Here is a 19,650-nt window from a genome sequence, read left to right as displayed (position 1 = left end):
AGCCGTTGGGGACGAAATCCCGCTTTTCTGCTACTGGCCAGAGGCTGAATCGTTCTGACCGGACGCGTCCGGTCGTCCCGACCGTTGACGCAGCGAAGTACCGATCGGACGCTGCCAGCGTCTGGTCGCCTACCACCGGATGCGTCCGGTCGCAGTTTCGCCGCTCTAGAGCCTCTCTGTACTCGATCGGACGCTGCGTTCCTGCATCCGGTCGGTTGCCGCCAGCGACCGGTCCAGCGTCCGGTCGCCTGTCTGCCGAGTCACTCGACCAGCGTCCGGTCCAGCGTTCGGTCGCTTCTGCCAATGTCCGGTCGCTTCTGTGAGCTCGTTTCTTCGCCATCTTGCGTATGGCTTGGTTCCTATCTTCGTGCTTGGACTTTGCTTGATTTCTTGGGTCTTCTCTTGTGCTCCTAAGGTCTTGCTTATAGTGTTGATCATCGGATCATCACGTCGCCTTCGTCCAAGTCACGTCTTGCACCCTGTTGAACTACAAAACAATCACTCGTAAATTTATTAGTCCAATTTGGTTGTGTTGGTCATCAAATACCAAAATCCAAAGTAAATGGTCCTAGGGTCCATTTTCCTTACAGCCTGCTCAACCACCTCTGGGAGCGCCAGTGTAAATGGAAAACATGTCCATCTCTGAAATTCATGTTTATAGAAGCAGGTGTCTTACGATGCACGCCTCTGCAAATCAATAAAAGAACAGTTCCGCCTGCATCACCGGGGCACCACAGGCCATCCTCAACGAGAACCTTCTTGAGCCCAGTGCACCCTTTCCTTCTGCTACTGCAGCTTCTCCCAATCGTTCTTCTTGTTGTATTCCCCACAGTGCACCCAGTCATCCAACTACAGGAGAACCACAAGGTAACAACAACAGCAGCAGCAGCATACCGGTTAACAAGAACAAATAAAATCCTCCATGTACACAAACTAGAACTGGAATGCAGCACGTATCATGGATAAATATTGAAGAAATCATCAATCTACTGAGAAGAAACATGCATGCATGAGGATCGGAGAATATGTGTACGCTTGTCTGTCAAGATCACCTGTTGGACAATATGTGAAGCAATCTCTAACAGACACAATATGTATGGATGCTATCTGTTGTTCTGGTTAGTCAACTAAACTTTAGACTTACTGATTTATTTGGCCATCACAAAAGAATACGTGCTGCCCCAGCTTTAAACAATCTGAGGTGGATCCAGTCCTAGATCGACGGAAGCTGCAACAGCAGACCCAAATTAATTCTGAGGCATTCAGAGCAGAAGATTGTTCTGATTAATAAAAATGTGGAGAGATACATTTAGCCTCAGTTTAGCATTTTGGCACATTAATCATGGCCGCCCATAACTCGGGCAAAAGATTGCCCGAAGCGCAAAATAGTTAGCGAGGGTCATGCCATAAGCTTCTCATCACCGGCAATGCACGACTCAAATCTAAGAAGTCCTCTGTGTAAGAAATCACCTCTGTAATCCGCGTGACACACTGCCTCTGTAATTGGATTTTCAAAGACGGCCTCATAAGAAGGCCATCTCTGAAAATGACCTTATTTTCAGATATGGTCTTTTTAACACCTCTGAAAATCTATTTATAGAGGCAGGGGGAGATTTTTAGAGGCAATGGAAGAAAATGTCCGCCTCTGTAAATAAAACCCACTGTCTCCTGAAATCATTTTTGTGGTAGTGTTGTTGTACACAGTCTATACCAAATAAGATTAATTTAGAAAACAAGAACAGAAAAGATCATCTGATCCTGAAATTAAAAAAAAATAGAAAAGTGACTGTTACTTATGCAAGATGATTTAGTAATATCTCTTTCCCATATAACAGTATTTAACAAACAGAGAACCAAATGTGGGTAATATATGATTAGAAGAGCCACCATGGTGATGTCTGAAAACCTCTGGATTAAGTGAGGATATGGTACATTGCATCAGATGCTATATATCCCAGTGCCATCCATTTCATATAATAGTATTTTAGAAATAGACAAATATTTTGATCAAACATCATATTCTGTGCATTAAATGCATCAGCAAAGCATTGTAAGTTCACTGTACCCAAAAACCATTACATAGGGCACTTTATGCTTGCCACCGATAAACTAGATCATGAAAATTCTCTAGAATGAATGACCTCAATAGTAGTTCTATTATTAGCATAAGTAAGACATACGTGTACAGAACACAGGCAGCTTTCGATTTATGCACGATAAATAACCATTGTTAAATAATTATAAGCACATAGTGGTGGAACGAATACATGACCAAACAACAACTACAGCAAAAAAAAAAAGAATCTACTACAGCATTTATTTCAACGCCTTCCCCTCACCAAACAATTATACCCTAATAATGAAATATTTCGATTCGTGAACTATATGTAACAAGGAACATGAATCGTGTTAGGTGTTATTGTGTTGATGACATATAACATGAAGTCTCAAACACGTTCATACTCATTCCACGGTCTACTGAACTTTCTACCAATATCTTCAGTGTTACACACTCACCAGAAATTAACTCATTACCTCATTTGGGCACGAGCGTGGCGATGCGGAGGTCGGTATGAGCGGAGGAGACGCAGTCGTCGGCGACTCCGCCCGTCCGGAGCGCATCGGGGAGAGCCGCACAGGACGCGTGTGAGGGAAGGAGCGCTCGCGCAAGGCGGTTGGAGACTTGGAGTCGGCCAGTGTCGCTACATGTGACACGATGTAGGAGAGCCGAAGATGCGGTACTGCAACTAAGAGAAGGACTCCACCAGGACGGGGCGGGGCAGAGGCCGAGGTGGTGGCGGAGCTGTACGGCGAGGTGGCGCCCGAGCCGCCGGAGGATCGGGAGGAAGGCCATGTGAGATCTGTGCGAGGCTCTGAGGCGTGTGGAATGGATGATTTGGTAGTCTCCAGAGACAAGTAAAGCATGGAGAAGGCAGGTGAGTGGGCCCCTGATAACATTCTCGATCCATTTTCATAGTGGGCCAACTGGGCTGACATAAAGTAAGAATGCAAGTGGCAGCCGTTTTGGTATTTTATAGGTCGAAGTAGTTTAGTTTGTTTCTTCCCCTAGACTAGATTAGTTGAACGTCGCAGCATTGTAATTCATTTTTATAAAGTTTCGGGTCACACACAATGACCGAAAATATATAGAACTTGAATCTCTATAGATAAGGTCTATTGTTTGATCTTGGTAAGGACCGACCTGTCTTTGTTGTTGGTCCGGTAAAAGTGCATGTCCAAAAGAATTGAAAGAGTCTTAAGTTGTCTTGAAAGAAATGGAGTAAAAGGAACTGCTAGATGATGCTAAACACTGGGATCGGGTCGGAATCGACTTGGGCCAATAAAAAATTGTCATGTCAAAACTTTTGGTCCATCGACGCACTGGCAGATAGGATTAGATCAGGTTTTACTACTTTGGGTCAGCTTTCTCAGGTTGGATCGGGTCATGGGTCTAAAATCATAACTCAAATCAGACCCGACATACCAGCCAGTCAAGTTAGGTCAAAAATTTTTGGAAGGTCGAGTTAGGTGGCCCATGATCAAAATTCATATCCACACGGAGGATGCGTAAACGGTAATGCTTGGTTGAGGGCGTCCGTCCGGACGGACCAACCCCCGCATACACGTGACGACCAAGAAAAAAAAGTGGGGCATGTAGTTGCAGTCAGGCGGGGCCTGCACCGGTCCTTTTCTATGGGGCAGCGCATGAAAGCATGGGCGGCTTCTCGTTCGGCGTGGGGCGCATGCGGCACGGGGCAGCGCATGGGAGCTCGTGCGGCCACTCGTTCTACGTGGGGCGCAGGGGAGCGCATTTGGCCTCGCTCGGCGTGGGGTGCATGCAATGCATGAGGGCCTGTGCATGCGCTATGACTAGAGAGATAAGGACCGGCAGATAGAAGGAGCACGGGGCCCGCATACTCTATGGCACCAGCTCCGTATGTTTCATGCGTTTAGATGTATATTTCATATGTTTCATTTGGACGTTGCATGTGTTTCATCCGGATGTTGTATGTGTTTCATCTGGACGTTGCATATGTTGCAATGGTTATACAAGTATGTTGCAAGTGTATATTTCAAATATTTCCATCTGTTTTAGACGTATGTTGTAAGTGTTTTATTTGGATGTTGCATATGTTTCAATGGCTATATACACATGTTGCAAGCGTCTATTCAAAATATCTCATCTGTTTCAGACGTATGTTGCAAGTGTTTTTATCTAGATGTTGCATATGTTGCGGTTGCTATACACATATGTTGCAAGAGTATGTTGTAAATGTTTCACCTATTTCAGACATATGTTGCAGAAGTGCTTCATGTTGCAACATTAGCAGGCGCAGTAAGCGGGCGCATGCGAAGGCAGTCCATGCGGGCGTAGTGGTCCCCACGTGCGTGGCAAGCGAAGCGGGCGTGGGTGGTCCCCACTTGCATGCGCATCAGGCGCACAACTGCATGCGAAGACGCACCAACTTGCAGGGGCAGGTGTGCAAGCTTAGCAGTTGCATGTGGCATGCGGGATGGACGTGCACGCATAGCAATTGCATGCAGGACAGGCTTAGCAGCAAGCGTGGCAGGCGGGACAGACGCAGTAGGCGGCGTGGGCGCGGGCATCCGAACGTCCGGGCACTACGCACGCCCCGTGCATAAAAGCATGCATGGCACGCTAAACCTTTGGCCACAAAACAAACCGATGGCCTATTTGGTTGATGCTTAGCTTTGCCACAAAGTTCAAAGAAAATTAAGATTAAATAAACTACCGCATTCACAAAAATTGCAGCCAAGAAATCCTGTGTCACGATTGTAGCAAAATTTAGCATCTCTTTTTTTGGCGGAGAAGAGAGGGCTTTTGTTATTAGTAATAACAAAGGCCCTCTCTTCTCAGCCATGTCTCTAGCCACTACACACCACTGCATGCGGGGAGGGTAAGAGAAGGGGGATTGATTTGATCTCCCTTTTCTTCTGAGGGATTGTGGGGGTGGTTTTCTCAATTAATAAAACAATAGTGTAAGGAGATTAGAAAGGGGTCTAGTGGAGTTTACTTTTTGCCTTCAATGTTTATTATCACTAGTTACAGAAAAAGGGGATCATTTTATTCTTAATCTGGTGAAGATATGCTCTAACATCCCTCGGTTCTCATGTTGATCTTATACGTAATGAACATCCTTTTACCGGCTCACTTTGATTTTGAGTGTTTCAAGGTAGGTTTGAACTACTTATATTTGAATCAAGTTAGTGTAATAAATTATACTTCCGCACTCTAATTTGTAACCCTATGTATCAATGTGTTGTACTCTATCCCAGACTGTGATAGATGATGTCATCCTGTCCTTCGACCCTCAACAGACTACCTGATTATAGAGTTCAAGTGTGTAGCTGCTATTAATCCTCGAAATGCCGGCCATCATAATTGAGCTCTTATAAATTGGGTGATTCTACCTCAGGAGGTTTCCGGGATTTGGTCCGAAACATCTGAATTTATGCAAAATTCACCTATTTCGGTGAGGGCTAAAACAACATTGCACCAGTCAAAAAGTTGGACAAGATTTGAACTTTTAGTCTAGTCTAGAGTTCAAACAAACTCGCAAGTTCTTCCTTCAGTGTAAAAGTGCATACTTCTCCGCCTAATCATTAGTTTCCTCTTTATGCCGGCCTCCTTATCAAATTTTGGCAAAAATTCAGCTAATTATTAGCTAAACCATAATATTTTCACTGGTCAACAGAATGAATGCAGGTCCAAAAATTGCAAGATTCACCTAATTCCGTTGAGTCCAAAAAGTTTGTATCATTTAGATCGCATACCTGGTTCCAAGCATGAAATGCGTATTCCCCATTTCCCCACAACCTTCCCTGTACCCACCCTCCACCAACACAACGTCACAATGCGATGCAAGTATGCAACACACTCTGTACACCCTACCTTAGCTTATCACATTGCTAGGATGCATGAAAAGGCTTAAAGATCGCATGCTCAGCAGCCATGCCCAAGCCATGATCCTTCCTTCTCCACCTTCTCCTGATCGTCAGCTGCAATGCCAATGCCGCCGCCGCCAATGATGCCCCGTCCCAGGGAGAATGGCAGCTGCTCCCGGGGGACTTCGTCCTCATGTTCGACCACACCGACACGGGCCCCTCCAACATCTCGCTGGCCGCGCTGGCGCCGTGCGCGGCCACCGTCAACGGCACCGACTGCACGGCGCACTCGTTGCTCCTGGACCTCCGCTCCAACGTGCTGCACCCGTACCCGCTCGCCACCAACCCGTGGTGCTCGTCCGGGGCGCTGCTCCCCAACGGCACGCTCCTCCAGACCGGCGGCTTCTCCAGCGGCGACCGCGTCGCGCGGCTCTTCTCGCCAGCCACGGGCTGGGTCGAGCTCCCCTCGTTCCTCGCCGCGCGGCGGTGGTACGCCACTGACATGATCCTCCCCGACGGTCGTGTGCTCATCCTCGGCGGCGGCGGCAGTTCAACCTCGAGTACTTCCCGCACGCCGACGCCGCGCCGCCGCTGACGTTCTTCCCGTTCCTGGACGAGACGACGGAGCCGGGCGCCGAGAACAACCTGTACCCGTTCCTCCACAAGCTCCCCGACGGCACAGTCTTCGTCTTCGCCAACGACCACGCCGTCGTCTTCGACCCCTACAACCGCGCCCCGCTCCGCCGCCTCCCGCTCGTCCCCGGCGGCGTGCCGTGGAACTACCCGTCGTCAGGCTCGTCCGTGCTCCTCCCGCTCCGACCCGACGCGCCCGCGCACGCCGAGGTGCTGGTCTGCGGCGGCGCGCCGTGGGGCGTTTACCACCTGCGCGCGTGTTGCGCCGACGGACCCGGACCCGGTGGTGTGGGCGATCGAGGAGATACCGATGGCCCGGGTGATGGGCGACATGGTGCTGCTGCCCTCGGGCGACGTGCTGATCGTGATTCGTGAACCGGGCTGCGGCGGGCACTGCCGGGTGGGAGCTGGGGCAGGATCCGGTCAGGCGGCCCATGCTGTACAGGCCCGACGCGCCGCTGGGGTCGCGGTTCGATCAGTCGTCGCCGCTAGCGGCGTCGGCGGTGCCGCGGATGTACCACTCGTCGGCGGCGCTGGACACGTACGACCATGTGCTAGTGGGCGGCAGCAACCCGCACGTCGGGTACGTGTTCGCCAACGTGATGTACCCGACGGAGCTGAGCCTGGAGGCGTTCCTGCCGCCATACATGGACCCGCGGCATGACAGCGCGCGCCCGCGGAGGTCGGGTACGGCGAGGCGACGGCCACGAAGTTCGTGATACCCGCCAGGATGATGGCGGAAGGTGCGGGTGCGGGTGCGGGTGGGGAGGTGGCGCGGGTGGCCACGGTGGCTCCGGCGTTCGCGACGCACTCGTTCGGGATGAACCAGCACGTGGTGGAGCTGGGCGTGGTGAGGGTGGCAGAGCTGGACATCGTGGTTTACGAGGCCGTGGTCGCCGCGCCGCCGACGCCCGGGGTGGCGCCGCCCGGATACTACATGTGGTTCGTGGTGCACGCCGGCGTGCCCAGCAGCAGCGCCGCGTGGGTGCGCATCTACCTTCGCCTTGACATAGCGCAGCAGCCGCTTCACCGCGGCTCAGTGATCCTCTCAGCGATCCTCCATGAAGCGGTTGACGTAGCCCACGGTGAACGGAATGTCCGGCCTCGTGTGGACTAGGTAGCGCAGACCGCGGACGATGCTCCGATAGAGTGTTGCATCTACCTTCGCCGCGGTACTAGCCTTCGTTAGCTTCAGCCGCTCCTCCATTGGCGTCACGCATGGCTTGTACTCAGCCATGCCGCTCCGCTCCAACCGCTCTGAAGCGTACGCGTTCTGACCAAGCATGAGTGCCTCCTTCCCCTGTCTCACCTCGATGCCGAGGTAGTAGGAGAGCGCACCGAGATCGCTCATTCGAAAACGAGCTACCATCTCGTGCTTGAAGCTGTCGATGTTCTCCGCACGCGCGCCGGTGACGATCAAGTCGTCCACATACACGCTGATGATGAGGTCCTCCTTCCCCGTTGCCACGTGTAGAGCGCGTGCTCGGTTGCGCACCGCGTGAAGCCAAGCTTGCCCAGCCTAGCGTCAAGCTTGGAGTTCCACGCACGCGGGGCCTACTGTAGCCCATAGAACGACTTGCACAGTCGGGGCACCCTGTGCTCCGCTCCCTTGATAGCGAAACCCGGAGGTTACCTGACGAAGACCGTCTCCGCCAGCTCGCCGTTGAGGAAGACCGATTTTATGTCTAGGTGATGGACGCACCAGTACTTCACTTCTGTCAAAGCCAGCAGCAGTCGGATAGACTCCATGCACGCTACCGGTGCAAAGACTTCCTCGAAGTCAATGCCCTCGGGCTGGACAAAGCCTCGGGCAACGACGCGCGCCTTGTGCTTTACAATGGCACCGCGCTCGTCCCGCTTGACCTTATACACCCACTTTAGGCCGATCGGACGACATCCTGGAGGTGAATCGACGAGCTCCCAAGTCTCGTTTTCCTCGATCGCCTTCATCTCCTCCAGCATCGCCCATCGCTAATTTGCATCGCGCTCGGCCAGCGCGAACGTGGGTGGTTCCTCTGCACTGACGAGAAGCAGCTCTGGGTCATTGAGTAGCCGACTCGCCAGGCCTGAGGACCCCATGCCACTGACGATGTCGTCCAGCCTACGGAACCGCACCTACTCACCATCGTGGTAGGCATCCATGAACTCGGTGATGTCGCTTGGAGGTGAGGCAAACTCGATAGACGTCGATGGAGTCCCCTATTCTGCCGGAGTGGTCTGCACAGCACCTGGAGTGCTCGGCACCCCAGCTGCAGTGCTTGGCACTACTCCTGGACCGCTCATCACCACTCTTAGAGTGGTTGGCACCACTGCAGGAGTACTCGGCACCAATCTTGGAGTGGTCGACACCACTTCAAGATCCCTCAGCTCTCCTATGGGAGCGTTTGGCACCCGTCCTGGAGTGGTCGGCACCACTACACGACCTCTCGGCTCTGCTACAGGAGCGTTCGGCACTCGTCCTATAGTGGTCGGCACCACTACAAGACCGCTCGGCACCACTCCTGGAGTGCCCAGCACCCCTTCCGGAGTGCTCGGCACCACCCTAGGAGTGCTCGGCTCTGTTGCTGGAGTGGTCGGCACCTCCGCTCCAGTGTCTCCACCACCGTGGATGACCAAGTGCTCGACGATGAAGGTGCTGGTGAAGCCACCAGCTTCCCCCGTGCCCAGACTGTCCCAGTCCTAGGCTACCTTCTCGTCGAATACGATGTTGCGTGAGACAACCACCTTGCCTCCGCATGGATAGTAGAGCCGGTATGCCTTGGTGCCCTCCTCGTAGCCCAGGAGCACCATCGGCGTGCTCATGTCTTCTAGCTTGCCGAGGTGAGGCTTGGTGATCTTCACATGGCCGATGTAGCCAAATGTCCTGAGGAAGGGCACATTTGGCTTGCGTCCATACCAAGCCTTGAACGGCATCTTGCCCTTGAGGGCTTTGGTGGGCACGCGGTTGACGATGAACACCGCCGTGGTCACCGCCTCTCCCTAGAACTTTTTTGGCATGCTTTTGGCCTTCATCATGGATCGAGCCATGCCGACCACCATCTGGTTCCACCGCTCCACCACACCATTCTACTGTGGTGAGTATGGCGTGGTGTGGTGTCGCACCACACCCTGATCCGCGTAGTACGTAGTGAACTCCACTGAAGTGAATTCGCCGCTGTGATCAGTCCGCAGCACGCGCAGCTTCTTGCCGTTCTCTGCCTCCACGCGTGCCTTGAACTTCTTGACCGCTTCTACTGCCTCAGTCTTGCTGGTTAGAAGCTGTAGCCACATGAACCGGCTGCAGTCATCCACGAGCAAGATGAAGTACTTGAGCCCGCCGTGCGTCACCGGCATGATTGGTCCGTAGAGGTCACCATGGACCAGCTCGAGGGCCTCTGCCGCGCGGTACTTCACCGTCTTCGGGAACGGTAGCCTTCTTTGCTTTCCGATCAGGCAGCTGTCACATAGCTCCTCTACGTGCTCCATATAAGGCTGCCCAGTCACCATCTTCTCTAGCCGACCAAGAGCGTCTAAGCTGATATGGCCATACCGGGCATGCCACAGCCATAGCTCCTCCATGTGTCATGTAGCCAAGCAGATGGGCTGCTCCACCTTCAAGTCGACCAGGTACAGCCAATTTTAGGACCTCTTCACCTTAGAAAGAAGCCGCTGCTCTCGGTCCCTGATCCTGAGGACGCCGTCCTTGATCAATACCTCGTTGCCGCGCTCATCCAGCTGGCCAATACTGATGATGCTTGAACGTAGTTGCACGATGTAATATACATCCGTCAGCGCGTGGTGCTCATCGTTTTGGCACCTGAAGATGATGGTGTCGCGCCCTCGGATTGCCACCCTTGAGCCGTCACCGAACTTCACCATGCCAATCACGTTGCTGTCGATCTCAGGGAAGGCTTCCTTTGAGCCCATCATGTGGTTACTGGCGTCGAAGTCCAGGTACCACCGCTGCTCCTGCTTGCCACCCACACGTTCGAGGTGGACTTGGGCATGTAGTTCATCGAGGTTGACAACCTTTAGAGCCTTGCTGTGTCCTTCCACCGCCATCACCTCTCCCTTCTCCTTGGCCTCAACATCGTGTAGTGCACAGAACATTGCCATCAGGAGAGTGGCCTCATTATGCTCATCAGCCTACGCTAAATAAGCCTTAGCCTTCTTCTCCTGCTTGCGATTTGGGCACTCCTTTGCCCAATGGCCCGTCTTCCTGCAACGCCGGCAGGCATTGGGGTCAACCTTCTTCTTCTTCTTCGAAGAAGCCTTGCCGCGGCGCTTGTCATCGCCACCGCGGCTGGAGAAGGCTTCCCTAGACTTCTTCTCCTTCATCCGGGCTGCCCACACCTCATCTATCAGCAGCAACTTGCCGCTGTCCGTCGTTGCTATGGCCTGCTCCATGCGCTCGTTCACCGCCCGCAGACGGCCTGTCACATCCTCAATGGTGAGGGTGGACAAGTCCAGCATCGTCTCTATGGAGAGAGCGATCAGGATGTACTTCACCGGCACGGAGTGGAGGTACTTGGAGACCGACTCTTCTTTGTCGATGGTGACGCCGTGGCTCCTCAGCTTGCTGATGAGCGACTATAGGCGGAGGGAGAAGTCCTCCACCGACTCACCATCCTTGAACTTAAGGTTGGCGTACTCCTGCTTCAGCAGCTAGGCCATCGCCTTCTTTGTGTGGTTGGAGCCGACGTGCATCGCTGCAATGGCCTCCCACGCCTCCTTAGTAGAGTTCTTCACCCTCAACGGCTCCCTGTACTCCGCTGGCACAGCAGCAAGGATAGCCTCCAATGCTGACATATCGTCTTCTTCATTGTCGGTGCCCTTGTCAATTGCATTCCAGAGCCGTCGAGCTCTGAGCTTGACCTTCAGGATCACCGCCCACTCGCCATAGTTGGTGCGAGTCAGCGTCGGCGAACTAGTGCCGCTGACCTCCCGCACCATGCGCACGACGACCTCCTGTCGTGGCTGGGCAGCCATAGCAGTGCCGCTGCTGTCACCCATCTCTAAACCGTCCGTCATCGCCGGCGGTTAGTCCAACGACTGCGCTTGTACGGCTTTGATACCACTTGTTGGTGTCGAGATCTCCCGCACGGGTGAGCCGACCGCTCACCGACGTTCTCGCACACACACTACGGCTGGAGGTAGAAGAGGGAGGGAGAACAGAGCGCGCACACACAGCACAAGCACCAGCGTTGTCGGAGCTCTACAGAGGAGATGGTAAAACTGAACTCTCTTCACTGAGTTGTAGTGGGAAGCTATATATACAACTCTATCCATCTAATCCTAGTAGACAGACATGCCAGGCTGCTACAGTGACTAGATGTGACAGCAGGGCTGACTTTGGCGCCTGCCCCTGCTGTGGCTACAGTGCGGCAGGGGAGCGTTTCGGCGCCTGCCCCTGCTAGTGCAGCAGCAGGGGAGCCCTTTCGGCGCCTGCCCCTGCCATGTGTACAGAGGGAGAGCAGCAGATTACTTTACACTATTAGCAGCTATTAGCAGGTGGATTCTAAAAAATAGTTAGCTAAAAATAGTAGTCTTTAGCTTTAGCTAGCTAATTTTTAGTGCTAAATAGATCTAAACATGTCATGTTGGTGACAAGCCGTTGGGCGACTGCGAACTTCATAGAACAGTGGCACACGACGTGGAGCATCGCCTATCACGCTAGCGTAGGGACGGACATATGAAATGGACCGGGCGGACTGGCGGCATTGAAAAGGCCAGTGGTAAGGTGTGCATTGGCATCACGAGCGAAGAAACGATGATTTGAACATGATCTTGCACCTGCTAATTAAATAGTAGCTCTCTCATTTCATTTGTGGTAGAAACTCAAACTGACCCACATTAGCGCGGTTTGTTTGGATTAGCTAGGACCTAGCTATTAGCCGACGGCTTCTAGCGCCACTGTTTCCAAACTGTCGGCAAAACTTTTCGCGGGAGGTTATATGTCGGCAAAGGTGCCCTTTGCCCACTATAGAAAGTGTTAGCAAAGGTATATTGTGTTATAGTGCAAGTTGACTTCTATGAAATGAATTCTTAGAGTCTAACACCTACAACTGCCATACACAACACAGGTTTCAGTCCAAGAAGTAACACTGTTGTAGTGATATAAAACTGGATCATCCAGACATAACTGACATATACAGAAGAAGATTATGAAGACACCTCATTGTTTACGGTAATATCTGCGGAAACATGACTAAGAAAAGGGCCAGAACCTGTCATCAAATTAACAAGATAATAGCAGACTCATCAATACCACGTATATATGAAGCATATATGCTTCATAAGTTCATAGAAAAGTTACACGTTCGGACGTGCCACAGTGGCTGTATAACAAAAATTAATTAATCGCATTGTTGATTCCAAAGCTTCTACACATCAAACCACAACCAGCACACAGGACGTACTGGTCCTGAATTATATGCAAAAGCTGATGAGATCAGGGACATCTGGCAATGAGTGGAGCTGCGGGATCCGGCTGTCGCAGAGGGAGAGAGGTGCAGGGCATGTTGCTAATGATAGCTGTGTGGAATGGTAGCTGTTTTTGGCTAATACATGGAAAACATTGTCACCATGCTGTTTTCATAATGTGAAATGCTAGCTGTTTTTGGCTGACCCGGGGCTATGAGGATGCTGTGTAGATATTTCTAGTGAAATTTTTATTGAAGTCAAATCTGTAGCAGTTGCCTGCGCTATGGAAAGAAAAAAATTAGACAAAGATGTTTCAATTATATATAATATGATATATTGATGATTTAAAAAAATTATAATCATGTTCATCTTATTTAAGCTTAATCCATTTTTTATCAATTACCAACACAATGGTGTACAAAATAGTGTTCACAATTCATCTAGGCCACATGCGTAGCATTAAATAGTGTGTAGTAAAACAAACAGCCCATTGTACGACCTGTCTTTTTAGCTGTCTTTATGTTGGATTCGAGGTCCATGGAGACGACCCCTGTGTGTGGGTTGAACGTGCCCTTAATAGCAAAAATGTAAAAGACCCATATTTATGGGTCAAATAGCTTAGTTTATTTCTTCCCCTAGATTGGATGAGTTATGTAGCACATCGTAATTCATTTGGGTTGACTCAATGACCAAAAATATATGCGCTTGGATCTCTATAGACAAGGTCTATTGTGTGATCTTGGTAAGAAACTATAACACTTGTATATACTTGTGGTGCAGGAAGATGTGGACACAAACCAAATGCACCTAGCCAGTTAAATAATGGCAAACATATTAATACAAATATTCATAGACTTGGTGAAAGGAATCTTGTACAGGGGTTAAATCTAAATACAAAACGGCATGACTAGCACCTAGACGTCCGGATGGACTCCCGTGGCTGCTCTGTTTCCCACGCGTAGCGAGCGGACGACACGAACCTCAGCTTGTTGCGGGGCCACCGCGCGGGCATCGTTCTGTCATCAGTCGACCCGCGGCCACCACCTCAGCGGGTGTTCATGCGCTCATCGGGTAGGGTTTCCCTGCCGAGCATGAACTGTCGTGGTGAGATGTTGGGAAGGGAAGGGAAGGGAGGGGAGGGAGAGGAGAGGAGAGGGAGAGGTGCGCTGCGCGAGGTAGGAGACGTAGCTCTGTGGCACGCCGCTGTCCGCTAGCCACCGGCGCCACTGCAATATGTGCAACACCTGATCTACTTCTAAAACATCCAGATGAAATATTTGCAACATACATCTGAAGACAGATGAAACACTTGAACCACGCATTTGAAACACTTGCAAAAACACCTAAAAAACACTTGAAAAGCCATTGCAAAATATTGCAACATCCAGATAAAACACTTGCAACATATGTGTAAAACATATCCAACATCTAAATAGACACATTTGCAACATACGTCTGAAAAACAGATGAAACATTTGGAACAAACGGTTGCAATATATGTGTATAGCCTTTGCAACATTTGCAACATTCCGATCTACTTTTGCAACAACCATATGAAATACTTGAAACATACCTCTGAAACATCAGAAACACTTAAAACATATGCTTGCAACATGCGTTGGTTAGGGGGACATCAACGGCCCAGCAAACACCTAGGCGCAGGCACAAGCCTCCCCTTCCTGCCGATGGGCGAGGTGGATGGGGGCGTAGGCGCAGGCCTCCCAAGGCCTCCCCAGGCGTAGGCGCATGCCTCCGCTACCTCCCCTTTTGCAGTGGGTGAGGTGGATGGGCGCGGAGCAACGCGGGACAGGCGCGTGGGTCGGTGTCGTCGCCCTAGAGATACGGCCGCGAAGGGCGGGAGCTCTGTCTGCGGCGAGTGGCCCCGTTGAAAGCTCTAGTTTGGTTTTGGTGAATTGATGAAACCCTAAGTGCTAACCTAGTTTATCAAGTGATCATGATATAGGTAGCACACTCCAAGTGGTGAAGCAAATGAAGATCATAACATGATGATGGTGATGCCATGGTGATGATCAAGTGCTTAGACTTGGAAAGGAGAAAGAGAAAAACAAAAAGCTCAAGGCAAAGGTATATTTTGTAGGAGCTATTTTGTTTTGGTGATCAAGACACTTAGAGAGTGTGATCACTTAGAGGTTTGATAGCCGTACTATTAAGAGGGGTGAAACTCGTATCGGAATGCGGTTATCAAAGTGCCACTAGATGCTCTAACTCATTGCATATGCATTTAGGATCTAGTGGAGTGCTAACACCCTTGAAAATGTTTGTGAAAATATGCTAACACATGTGCACAAGGTGATACACTTGGTGGTTGGCACATTTGATCAAGGGTGGCGAAGTTTAGGTGCAAGGGTAAGAAACTCCACCGGCGAACAGTCCGACGGTGCCACCGGCACCCTAGACAGAAAAGACAGAGGTCACTGTAAGTGACCGGACGCTGGCCTCGGTTGGACCGGAGCATCCGGTCAGTGGCAGCAGAGGACGTGCGTTTCGGTCTCTTGACCGGATGCTGGGTCTCAAAGCACCGGACGCTGGTTGCTTGCGTCTGGTCGGACTGGTAAGATGGCACAGTGCCTAGGGTTAACCACCGGACGCTGGACTGTGTCCGGTCAAGGTGGACCGGACGTGTCCGGTCAAAGAAATACGCCTCGGGGAGCTTACTGGAAACGACCGGACGCTGGGGCTTCAGGGTCCGGTCAGTTTTGCCGGTGCGTCCGGTCAGCTTCGTAGCCGGTGAAATCTGACGAACAGCGTTTGAAGCTAGTGACGCGTGGCGTCCATCAGTAGACCGGACGCTGAGTCTAGGGTCCGGTCAGTATGACCGGAGCGTCCGGTCAGAGCGTAGTGTACCCAGTGAAGGGGTACAACAGCTCTATTTCATGGGGGCATCTATTTAAGCCCCATGGCCGGCTGTGGCTCACATCTTTGGCCATTTTCATTGACATAGCAACCTTGTGAGCTTAGCCAAAGCCCTCCCACTCATCTCCATCATTGATTCTTCATCATAGTGAGATTGGGAGTAATCCAAGTGCATTGCTTGAGTGATTGCATCTAGAGGCACTTGGTGTTCGTATTTCGCTACGAGATTCGCTTGTTACTCTTGGTGGTTGCCGCCACATAGACGGCTTGGAGCAGCGAGGATCGTTGAGCGGAGGTGGTGATTGTCTCCAGCTCCGATCGTGGTGATTGTGAGAGGTTCTTGACCTTTCCCTGGTGGAGAGCCAAAAGGTACTCTAGTGAATTGCTCGTGGCTTGTGTGATCCTCATCTTGTGTTGGTTGTGCGGCACCCTATTGAGGGTTTGGCGTGTGAAGCCAATTAGCGCGTGAGCCTCTAAGTGAGTGAATCGCCACAACGAGGACTAGCTTGCCAGCAAGCAAGTGAACCTCGGTAAAAATCATTGTGTTCATCATTGATTCCGAGGTGATTGGTCTTCATTGTTATTCATTCTTGTGATTGATTGGTTAACTCCTCTACACGGCGGTATAACTATCTTGATCACTCTCTTTACATTATCGCAAACTAGTTGACAAGCTCTTTAGTGTAACTAGTTGTGAGAGCTTGCTTGCTTGGTTGGTGTGGCTCTTTAGTTAGCTTTTGAGAGCACACTAACATAGGGTAGTGTCATACCTCTTGTGTGAATCGACACTATCTAAACTAGAATTGTGGTAGGTGGCTTGCATTTTGAGTAGGCTAGCGCAACACTTGCTTCGCCTCATAATTGTCTAACCTTTTGTTAAGTGTTGTTGTAGAAATTTTTATTAGGCTATTCACCCCCCCTCTAGCCATTAGGACCTTTCAAGTGGTATCAGAGCCGAGGTCACCGTTATTTGAGGCTTAACAACCTTCGGTGTAAAAATGGCTCAAATCAACAACACCAAGAAGCCACCCCAATTTGATGGCTCAAATTATCCCAATTGGAACGCTAAGATGACAACATATATCAAGTCAATCAATAGGAAGATATGGAAGGTGGTAGAAACAAAAATTGAAATTGAAGATGAAGAAACTCCCACCGCCGCCGAAGAATTGCTACTCCAAAACAATGACATTGCTCTTAGTGCCATCCATGATGCTTTGAATGAAAGAACATTTGAGCAAATCAAGAACATTGAAAGAGCTCATGAGGCATGGAAGAAATTGGAAGAATCATTTGAGGGCACCAAGGAAATCAAAGGTGTAAAGGCATACATTCTCAAGGATAAATTTGCTAGTTTCAAGATGAAGGAAGATGAAAGTGTGCCGGACATGTTCCATCGGATGGAAGTAATTGTAAATGATCTCAAGGCACTTGGTGAGAAGATAGAAGACAAGGAGTTCTCCAATAAGTTCTTGAGATGTTTGCTCGCAAGATTTGGAATGTTGGTCACCTTACTAGTGAGGAGCGGTTTGAACACAATGACACCAAACCAAATCTTGGGAGATATCATGACCGATGATGCTTATAGAGATGATGATGAGAAGGAAGAAAAGAGGGAGAAGAAAGATGACAAGAAGAAGAGCGTGGCATTCAAAGCCACATCATCCAAGGTCAAAGCAAAGCAAGAAACATCAAGTGAAGAAGATGAATCTTGGGATGATGATGATGATGAAAGGATGGCTCTATTTGTCAAGAGGTTTGGCAAGTTCATGGTGAAGAAGGGCTACCGTGCTAGAAGAAAGAAGTCTTCATTCAAGAACAAAGAAGAGTCAAGAAGGTGCTTCAAGTGTGGAAGCAAAGATCATCTTGTTGCTCAATGCCCATACAATAGCGACAATGATGATGACAACAAGAAGAACAAGAACAAGGACAAGAAGGAAAAGAAAGAGAAGAAGGACAAGATGGCATTCAAGAAGAAGGGTGGTTCATATGTAGTCACTTGGGATAGTGATGCTTCCTCAAGTGATGATGATGATGATAGTGATGATCACAAGACCACCAAGAAGAAGGTTCTTGCAAGTATTGCCATCAATGAGAAGCCTTCTCTCTTCGAATCTTCATCATGCTTCATGGCTAAGGCCACTAAGGTACAATCTTGCAATGATGAAAGTGATGAAGAACATGATGATGACAATGAACATAAAAATGAAAATGATAGTGATAGTGATGATGATAAACCTACTAAGGATGAATTATTTGACATGCTAGAAGATGCTAGAGAACATTTTGATATCAAGAGAAGGGAATGCAAAAGCTTGCGTAAGGAACTAAAAGCCCTTAAGCAAGCCTTTGATGAGCTCAATGCATCTCATGAGAGGCTAGAGGAAGCCAATGAGAAGCTTGGCAAAGCTCACAAAAAGCTTGAAAAGGCTCATTCCTCTTTGCTTGATGAGCAAAATAAAAAGAAGCATGTTGAAACTTGCAATGTAGGTGATGAGGACATCACTCCTTCGGATGTACCAGCTGATCCTCCAACCGTCATGCAAGGTCCAATGACTCGGGCTCGAATGCGTCAACTCAATTTACAGGTGAGCTCGTTCTTAAGCGATCCTTTTCATACTTTTGAGAATAGACTACTACCTAATGATGTTATCTTGCTTAGCAACATTGGAGAGGGTCAAGAGGGACTAAGAGGACGTGGAGGAGGTGATGATGACCAGCAAGGACGTCCAACACAAGCCGGAGGCCCAGTCCAACAAGAATTCGAGTCTGCCTCGGCTTCCAGGACCAGTCTGCCTTAAACTGGTCGCCCAGGACGCATCCGAACTCCGTTTTCGATGATCCACATATGGATGGAAAGCTAATTTGATAAGGAAGCCAATCCAAGTGGTTTCACATCAAAAGCTGTTCGGAATCAACGGAAATCGTCGAAACAAGTCAGCGTCCAGAAAATATGCTAACACATGTGCACAAGGTGATACACTTGGTGGTTGGCACATTTGATCAAGGGTGGTGAAGTTTAGGTGCAAGGGTAAGAAACTCCACTGGCGGAGTGTCCGCCCGTAGAGTGCGGATAGTCCGACGGTGCCACCGGCGCCTTAGACAGAAAAGACGGAGGTCACTGTAAGTGACCGGACGCTGGCCTTGGTTGGACCGGAGCGTCCGGTCAGTGGCAGCAGAGGACGTGCGTTTCGGTCTCTTGACCGGACGTTGGGTCTGAAAGCACCGGACGCTGGTTGCTTGCGTCCGGTCGAACTGGTAAGATGGCACAGTGCCTAGGGTTAACCACTGGACACTGGACTGTGTCCGGTCAAGGTGGACCGGACGCGTCCGGTCGAAGAAATACGCCTCGGGGAGCTTACTGGAAACGACCGGACGCTGGGGCTTCAGGGTCCGGTCAGTTTTGCCGGAGCGTCCGGTCAGCTTCGTAGCCGTTGAAATCTGACGAACAGCGTTTGAAGCTAGTGACGTGTGGCATCCATCAGTGGACCGGACGCTGAGTCTAGGGTCCGATCAGTATGACCGGAGCGTCCGGTCAGAGCGCAGTGTACCCAGTGAAGGGATACAACGGCTCTATTTCGTGGGAGCATCTATTTAAGCCCCATGGCCAGCTGTGGCTCACATCTTTGGCCATTTTCATTGACATAGCAACCTTGTGAGCTTAGCCAAAGCCCTCCCACTTATCTCCATCATTGATTCATCATCATAGTGAGATTGGGAGTAATCCAAGTGCATTGCTTGAGTGATTGCATCTAGAGGCACTTGGTGTTCGTGTTTCGCTGCGGGATTCGCTTGTTACTCTTGGTGGTTGCTGCCACCTAGACGGCTTGGAGC

At 50.3% G+C, this 19,650-nt stretch overlaps 1 protein-coding gene and 1 pseudogene across 1 annotated transcript; one reads left to right on the top strand and one right to left on the bottom strand.

Annotated features, from left to right (window-relative positions):
* Window positions 1-5,974: 5,974 nt before the first annotated feature.
* On the top strand, window positions 5,975-7,657 carry LOC136488193 (aldehyde oxidase GLOX-like; annotated as a pseudogene).
* Window positions 7,658-10,158: 2,501 nt separating this feature from the next.
* Window positions 10,159-10,635, bottom strand: LOC136488192 (uncharacterized). Its single transcript, XM_066485203.1, has one exon. It carries the CDS (start codon window positions 10,633-10,635, stop codon window positions 10,159-10,161), a length of 477 nt encoding a protein of 158 aa, XP_066341300.1.
* Between the last annotated feature and the right edge of the window lie 9,015 nt (window positions 10,636-19,650).

Source organism: Miscanthus floridulus, chromosome 10 (assembly GCF_019320115.1).
Source record: "Miscanthus floridulus cultivar M001 chromosome 10, ASM1932011v1, whole genome shotgun sequence".
NCBI lineage: Eukaryota > Viridiplantae > Streptophyta > Magnoliopsida > Poales > Poaceae > Miscanthus > Miscanthus floridulus.
Note: the sequence above shows the minus strand (reverse complement) of the source record. Positions and strands in the feature narration are given on the sequence as shown.